Genomic DNA, 8,601 nt, shown 5'->3' on the forward strand with positions numbered 1-8,601 from the left:
CTTTGAGTTTCCAATAGCTATGTTTTTTCATCATAACTACTTCTTGAGCTCTGAAACAGTCATTGAATTTTATGAATTTAGGGGGGAACCCAATTGTTTTCCTCCATCAGTGCACACACCCTGTGTGGGTTTTCTCTCTGCCAGAGTCCTGACTGGGGGTATCTGGGGGTGGGGATGGGGGGTAGGAATCATTTTAGGGATGGATGGGTTTCTACATATTGCTAAATTGAAATGTCATTCTACTTTTAAAAAATGTTTTGTTCTGGTAAATTGGCACATTTATGCTGAAGGAATTTCCTGTGCAATTTCCTTTCTGTGCGTATCAGTTTTACATTTAGATTTCCATTTGGATAATAAATTGTGTTGACCACAGAGCACTCGTAGAAATACAGCTATTTCAAGGTCTGTTGCCCCAGAAATGCACTCCAAGGGTTCCCCAAGAACCTCCAACACAGAGAAGATAAAATAAATTGTTTGTGGGTCACAACTTTTCTCCAAAGTTTTTTAAGCTTATGTAGAAAACTGTACAGAGATGGCCCTCCCTCACAGTATATAATATTTTCAGTAAAATCCCAGGTCCCCATCTGATACAAGAAAGGTCGACGACAGAAAGGAGGAAGGACACGTGAGGGTAAGCTTCTTAGATGTCGCCCCTAAATAACGAAGCGTGGGAAAGCCTGACCAGCACAGACACCCCAGAATAACAAGAACCGGGACACGTCATGTCACTCAAACAGGAAGTACCATGGCGTGACTCAAACAGATTTCAGAGAAAAGAATGACATTTCTTTTCTTCGTGTTTCTGGAAGAACCTCCAGAGGTCAGAGGAACCAGGTGCAGGAGCAAACGCATATAAAATTAATGAGCATCACGCATCACAGAGAAGGGTGCTACATTCAGCATCTTTCGCGGAGGTCCAACCTCAGGCCAAGGGCGAGGAATGTCCAGTGTGCTTTAAAAGGTCTAGAAATAGAAAAATCAGCATGGAGTCTTTCCTAATGCCACACGGCCGTTGGTCACAAGATGACTAACAATGTCTGTGGGGTCAGGTTTATTATATCTGAGCTGAGCTAGTACCAGGCAGCAGGTAAAACTGTTGTCTTAGAATTTCTCCAGGCCCTACATGTGGCTGTGTTAGGGACCTTTCCCAGATTCCAGCCCAGCTGCTCTAGCTCTCCAGACCTCTGACACCTGCTGAGAAAGGGATCCCACCAGACCTCCCCAAATCAGGCTTTGTTATGTCATCCCCTATTGCTGATCAAACTCACTGCTCCACCATTGCAAAAACAGAAGGCATAAAGGTGAATACAAACATAAGAAAGGAGTTTACATCTGGTCTTGCAGTCTTTCCATATAGTCTCTAAAGTCCTGGGAATCCCCCAGCCCCATATCTTGGCAGACCCACTTAATGTTGTCATCGCTGTCAAACAGGATGGAGTTGGTGTACGGGCCCCCGTCCTCAGGGAGGATGGTGGTGTAGGACGTGAACTTGACCCTCTTCCGCTTGGGGCCCGATGGAGTTATAGGCTCATTTTTCATCTCTTTCTCATAGACATAGTCAGAAGGTCTGAGCAGCTGGCTGTGGATGGAAAGCCTTTTGGGAACTGCCATTCAGAAGGAAGTTCCTCTCCTCGAATTGCAGCCCCCTGTCTATCATGGTGGTGCACTCCTCCGACGGGAGCGTGATGTCCACGGGGTTCTCCAGAAGCTCCACGTCATTCCCGAGCCAGACCCAGTCATGGGAATGGGGGATGTTGCCTTGCTCGCTCACAGCAAATCTTTTGTGTCTGTATTTCCAAGCGAACGCCACACAGTTGATTAGGAAGACCAGGATGGCCAGGCAGAAGACGCAGAGCAGAGCGTACATGCCGATCTCCAAGTCCGTTAGCCCCCTAGAGGTCACCGTTAGGTCACTGGGATTATTGGGTTCTGGCAACTTCCCTTGAGCGGGGAAGCTTGTGAAGGAGTCTGGGCCACCGCCCTTGATTAACTTCTTCTCTTTTCTCCCCATGGGAGACTGAGGGGTTGTGCTTTTGTTGGAACTTTCCACTTGGCCAACGGAGGCGCCATGTTGGAACCACCCCTGAACCGCTCTCTCCTGGTTTCCTTCACGCTGTATGGAACTCCCGAGGTGGTCTTTGTATTCCCGGCTTATGCCCTCGATATCATTGGTACCTCCTTGGTGCTCATCGGTGTTTGGTTCAAATTTGACCTTGACGTTGCCTTTGCCCACGGCAAGGACACTCTTCCTCTTGGTCTTCTGACAAGGCTCACTAATCATCATTTCTAACTTAATCAAGGGCCCTTGCCCCTCGCCCTCTGCAACGACAACCGGCCATTTGGGCTGAAGGTTTGCCTGGACAGACACCACCATTTCGTCCAATGATGAGACAGAAACAGAAAAATCCTTTGGATCATAAATGTCTAAGGGTGTCACCGAACCATCACTGAACAAAATCCAAGAACTGACTATTGCCTCCTACGAGAAATGAAACCAAAGCAGCACGTTATAATCAGGTTCTCACAAATCTGAGAACGTAAATCTGATTTCTTATGTGATATTACTTGAATATACAAACTGAGAAAAAGAAATATCTATATTTTATCACTTTGAACAGCTCTTGGCACGCCTTGAACAGGCATTCATAATCCACTCTCGTCCCACTGACGTGAGGAATAATATACGTTAAATAAATGCCTTCAAGTGTATATTCATTTATTGTATGCCACACAGCCACATTTGACTTTGACTTTTCTGGAAACATTTTGAAAGATAACACAATTTATCTGAATCCAATCCGGGGGGCAACTAACCAGCCTACTGCTCCAGATAACATCAGTGGGGACATTCTTTATTGGGAAGCCCATGCTGATGAAGCAAGGCACGCACTGGACGGAGGTGTGTGTGGAAAGAGGCACCATGAGACTCGCTTGCTTGGAAGGCACAGTGCCCTGTTATCTTTGAAAAATGTGCAGAAGTTTAAAGCTGGAGGGGAGTTTCAGAGGTGACAATCGTTGTCATAAACAGTAGCCATCTGGTGCCTCTTAGCCATGCTTGTTCAAGTACCGACAGGGCGGTTTCCAGGTATCAGAAGCCATCTGCTTTGGCGAAAGTGAGTCACGTGATCCTCGGGTCAGGGTCTAGCACCAGACGATGCCTAGCCCAGAGAAGGCTGCTATAAAGCAGATGGCACCTGGGTGCGTGGCCGATGTATAGATGCATATATCAGGGAAACATAGCTAAGCCATAGAGCACGTTTCTCAGAGATGAGACAGGCTCTGGATAGAAGGAAGCAGGTAGAAGCTTCGAGAATCTCAGCCCCAGCTATGAGTGCTCTACTGACCCCTTTGCAGGATGTGAGGGACAGAGAAGGGGGCTCAGTGGACCAGGGACACAGCACCCTGGACTCTTACCTGCCGTGGGGCTTGAAGGACGTCCTGGGCCGCCGCTGTCGAGACGATGGCTCTTCTGTCCGCCCTGTGAGGCTGCAAGGAAAGGGACAAGCCCGCCACCAGCTGCACGCCCAGGTCTGCGATGGTGACGCGGTCATCCAGGACAATCACCGTCTTCTCAGCCAGGATGGAGTCGGAGAGAGGCGAGAGGACCTTCAGAGGAAGCGAGAAAGCTAGTCTCTGCTCCACGTACCAATTTAAACTCCTTAACTGGTGTTTCCACCTAAGCATTCTGCTAAATGAAAGCACTTACAGAACTTAACATAGATAAGTGCTATCCTATTGTCCAGTTACGCTTGCCAGTTGGAGAAGTCGTACAAATATCATCTAGATCCATTTTCTTTCCTTTGATTCATACCATGATAATAGCAGTGTACTTTCCAAGAAGAGCTTGATTTAATTTAAAGGCAACAACTAAAAATTGCCCGCCTTGGTAGTAGGCACCCAAGAGTAACATTTTTCCAACAATTAGTACGTAGGTGTGAAAACGGCAGAATTGTGGCAAAACTCTGAGCGAGCCATGCTCGCCCATTTCTCCTGCTCACATGCTCATATCCCACTGGCAGTGGGATGTTCACTATGGGACAGTGATGACCGTCGTGGGTGCCACTGTGTCATCCCTGGGTAAACCAGTGAAGCAAAGTGGGACAGGGAGTGTTATTTCCCAAAGAAGCCATTCCTCTTAACTGACCATCTAGTTTGGAACTGGGGAGACAAACAAATGGGGAGGACTGTCCCGTAGGCAGGGTTTCTAGCACTGTCCCCCCAGAGGTGTCCTGCCTAACCTCTCAAACCTGTGACTGTAAGGAAAAATTGCTCATGTTATATTATGTGGCGCCTCTGGCCTTAACACTGGGAGAGAAGCCTGAACTCTCCAGGTGGGTCCAATGTAACCACATGAGCCTTTAAAAGCAGAGAGCTTTCCCCGGCTCGTGGCAGAAGGAAAGTCAGGGAAATTCAATGTGAGAAGGACGTGATTCAGGCATGACTGGTGATGGAGGAGGCCACGGGGGAAGGAAGGCAGGTGGCCTCTGGGAGCAGAGGGGCCCTGGGCTGACAGTCAATCCCACCTCAGGAGGAAGCGCATTCTGCCAACAGCCTGAGTGTGGAAGCAAATCCTCCCTGAAGTCCCCACACGCGCCCAGCCCGGCCACCACCTTGATTTCAGCCTCGTGATGCTCTGAGCACAGAACCCAGGACTGGACAGGGACCTGGCTCCCCTGGGCTCCTGACTTACAGAACAGAGTGACTAATCAGCGGTGCTCTGAGCTGCTAAGTTTGCAGTAATTGGTTACCGATAGGAAAGTAATGCAAAACATAATATTTAATCCAGCTTTCTCAAAAATTAACTGCGGCAACACCTAAACTAGGACTTAACTATGAGCAGTAACATTAAAAATATGCTGCACTCTTTCTGCATAATCATTGGCTAGAAAATAGTTTTACCATCACTATGACAAAATAGGGAACTTTGAACTGTGGATTTTTGTTGTTGTTTTTAGTGTAAACATACGGTTTGAAAAACATCTCGTCCATTGTTCAAGGTGTAATACAGCTAAATGGTTAACCCTCAAGGTTAGGAAAATAAAACTAGCTTTCCCAGGTTCTGCCCTCTTGTATCAGTGATGTGTAAAAAGCCAGTTATCACACCAGGGGAAACGCCGCTTCCACGGTGTGTTTCATTTACCTTGGGGCTGGTAAAACAAATCCGATGTGTTTTCGGAAACCTCTCTAACGTGCCAAAAATGAAGTCGAGTGTAGGCTGTTCAAACAGGCGAGCGCTCCACGGCAGCGCCCGGGTTGGCACAGGCGCACTCGCCGCCCTGCGCGCACCGTCCGCACAATTGGGGCTGGGGGGCGTGGCCGGGGTGGTCAGGGCGTGGCCGGGGCGTGGCCGAAGGCGTGGCCAGTGGGCAGGTGGGCGGTGGCCTTACCTGCACGGTGGTGATTCCGGGCTCCCGCCCCACCAGGGTCCTGCCGTCCTGTAACTGGGCGATTTTCGGCTCCTCCACCTTCATGAAGTCCGTCACCAGGTCGGTGATGTCAAACTGCCAGTCGGGGCCCAGCATGTAGCTCAGCTGCCCCGCGTCGGGCGCCTCGGCCACGAACTGCGCCAGGACGCGCACCGTGGCGTGCTGGTACTGCAGGGAGCAGCCCCGCCCCTTCCTGTCCTCGTCCTCCTCGTCGTCGCTCTCTCGGGTGGGCCTGCGACGCAAACACGCCACCATCAACGTCCCAGGGGTGCAGGACGCACGGAGCGCGCGTGCCCGCATCCCCGCGACTGCCGCGGGCCGCGGGAGATGGCTGTCTCCCCGGCGTGCCCGCTCGCCGGCTGCTCACGCACGGCCGCTTCCTTCCTTCATCCCACTGGCGTTCGTGGCGGTCCCTGGGGGCCACGCGGGCTCTGGGAACGCGGAGGGCCCGCGCAGCCCCTGCCTCGCCCGCCCAGAGCATGGGAGGCTCAGCTCTAAGCAGGCGGCGGCCTCTCTCTGTACCCTGGAAATCTGCAACCCCAAATCTGTCCCCACCTTGGGGGGACGCTGAACCTCGGGCTCAGAGGGAAGGGCTGCTTGGGGGCTGCTTGCTTGCATGCCTCCCTGTCGGCCACCAGCGAGGTGCTTGTCCCCACACGGGCCCAGCCCCCCTCACCTTGTCAGTGGAAGTAAACACGACTGCCCTCCAGCTGTGCGTGAGGCTCAAGTGAGTCAGGCTGTGAAGCTGCCTGAGGGCGGCCCTTCTCTCTGGCTCTGCTATTCTAGAACCGTCCCCTCAAGACAGATCTGGCCTGCGTCTTTTCGTGAGAGGACCTTGTTTGGTGGCTGCTGACTAGCCTGTGACCATCAGTGGACAGGACTCTGTGTCAGGAGAGAAAGGGGCAAACACTGACAGGCACTGAGTTAGACCCACTGTGTGCCAGGTCCTGCTCCACTGTGCGCAGGTCACGATGAGAGCTGACACAGGTCAGCCACGTACCACACGCCAGCCACACCCTCCACTCATTTAATCCCCATGGAACCCCAAGGGGTGAGGGCACCTGATTGTCCTGACTTTACCGGTAAGGAAACCAAGGCACAGAGAGGACACGGGCACACACATGGTCATGGCGAGGCGGGGCCCAAGCCCAGGCCACTGTCCCCGACTGTTCGTGTCCCTGCCCTGTTCATAGCTAACTCCATTCATCTTCACAACAAGTTCCTACTTTCCCATGAAGAAACCACGCCCCAGAGTGGTTCCTATGTGGCCAGGACAGCTGATTAGCAGGCACAGAACACGCTTCCAACACGTCACTCGCTGGAAAGGTCTGGGGCCGTGTACTCAGTCACAGGAGACATTTCCACCAGCGCCGTGAGGTAGCAATTTGACTTTCCCAAAGGGAGGGCTGAATATGCTTGCTGGTAAGTGAGATGATTTTAGGGGCAAAGGGATGTAGCATGCAAACCATTGAATGACAGAAGGAAAAGTTATTAGTAGTTTATTATTCAGTCCTGATTATGTCACTGGGAGTGTCTCTGTTTGGTGCTGTCTGCCTCCCACCAACACCAGGCCCCCCCGGAGCTGCAGACCCATAGCCCTCTCTCGGAGAGCCATCCACCCTGGCCTCCTCACCTCCTGTTGGGGGCCACGGGGACCCTCCATCCTTTGATCTGGCTCAGCTCGGTGTCTGAGATCTCGATCTGCAGGGGGAGTCTGGGCGCCCAGACGGTGACCGCCAACTGGGTGGTGAAGTGCTGGTGGGTGAAGTTCACGACCGTGTCCACTTTGCTCTTCATCTCCTTCCCATTCACAAACACAGAGTCACAGTGGTTGGACACCTACGAGGAGGGGTCGGAGTCCTGAGATGCGTCAGCAGGCAAAGCACACAGGAAAGCCAGACATGACAGCCCAGGAGCTGCAGGGCCTCCGAACGACTTACCCGCCACCGAGACAACCAGAGGAGCGTGGCTTCAACAAAAGGTAATTGGTAGGCACTAATTGGTGACAAATTCTGATAAAAAAGACTCCAGGAAAACCGTTTTGTGTTATGAAATACTGACAAGTAAAACCATAAACATAACCTTTGTTGCCTTTTTCTGTGTGTGTTTTTTTTCTTTACCTTACCTTTTTTATGTACTCAAACCACCACTAATCAAACCTCAGGTGTGACGTATTTCACGCTGGCACCATATTTGAAGCGGCATAAAAGGTAGCTATGTTACTAAAAAAAAACAACAAACCCACCTTATTCAAGCCATAAAGAGGATCTTTTCTGAAAAACCAAGGGAGCTTTGCACTAGATTAAAATCCTCGTAGGAAAATGGGCACAAAATGCACTAAAACGTGGATATCAGTATTTTTGCACCATTAAATTATAATTTTGCAGAATAGAAGCAAGGATGTAGCCTTTTGTTGTGGTCTTTGACTTGGCAGGTGGGGAGTACCCTTTTAATGCGCATGCATTAGCAGGTTACGTATTAGACAATTTAAGTCCCCATTTCACTTCACATCTTCTGGATAAGCATGTAAAATGTTGATGACTTCCTCTCCTGGCCATGAGGAAAATGTCAATTATTGGTGGGGGAACCAAGGGTCACTTCACGTGCAGAAGACACAAAGGTAACAATCATTCACCACAGAATCGTGAAACTGCAAGGGGGCCGTGATCTCACTTTATAGATGAACCTGAGGCCAGTGATGGGATGAAACTGGCTCAAGGTCACACACTATATTTAGGGGTGCCACCACATATGCTGCTGGCAGGGTGCCCCCACTCGGCCCTGAGGGCCACCAGGAGGCCTGTTTTGCAAGCCACCAACGAGGAATTATTTGTGAGCTTCTATTCCTCACCTGAATTTGTACCTGTATCCCAGGCCTCCCTTCCAAGCCCCAGGTACACACGCCCAACTGACTCCTTCACACGACCAGGCGAACGGCCCAAGAGCAAGGTCAGCAGTGCCAACTTCCAGACCCAAAGAGCAAACCTTCATGTTTGAGACAAATTATCATCAATCCCCCAAAATGGTGCCAATATGAATTTGCTCCCAGGAGGAGAAAGAAGAGATGAGCCTCATTCATAGCAGAGTGAAATCAAAGACCAAGGAGAAAAGAAACAACCTGAGGGCCCATCGATAGACGAATGGATAAAGAAGATGTGGTACGGATATGCAATGG

At 50.7% G+C, this 8,601-nt stretch overlaps 1 protein-coding gene across 1 annotated transcript in view; it reads right to left on the reverse strand.

The window, feature by feature from the left end:
* Positions 1–6: 6 nt before the first annotated feature.
* Positions 7–8,601, reverse strand: part of TMEM132B (transmembrane protein 132B) — a 35,245-nt gene continuing 26,650 nt past the window's right edge. Inside the window, 5 exon segments of the mRNA XM_019649027.1 lie at positions 7–1,584; positions 1,586–2,479; positions 3,415–3,606; positions 5,388–5,658; positions 7,060–7,265. Coding sequence (XP_019504572.1) covers positions 1,327–1,584; positions 1,586–2,479; positions 3,415–3,606; positions 5,388–5,658; positions 7,060–7,223 — 1,779 coding nt within the window. The 5' untranslated portion in view covers positions 7,224–7,265 and the 3' untranslated portion in view covers positions 7–1,326.

Source organism: Hipposideros armiger, unplaced genomic scaffold (assembly GCF_001890085.2).
Source record: "Hipposideros armiger isolate ML-2016 unplaced genomic scaffold, ASM189008v1 scaffold_128, whole genome shotgun sequence".
In the NCBI taxonomy this organism is placed as follows: Eukaryota; Metazoa; Chordata; class Mammalia; order Chiroptera; family Hipposideridae; genus Hipposideros; species Hipposideros armiger.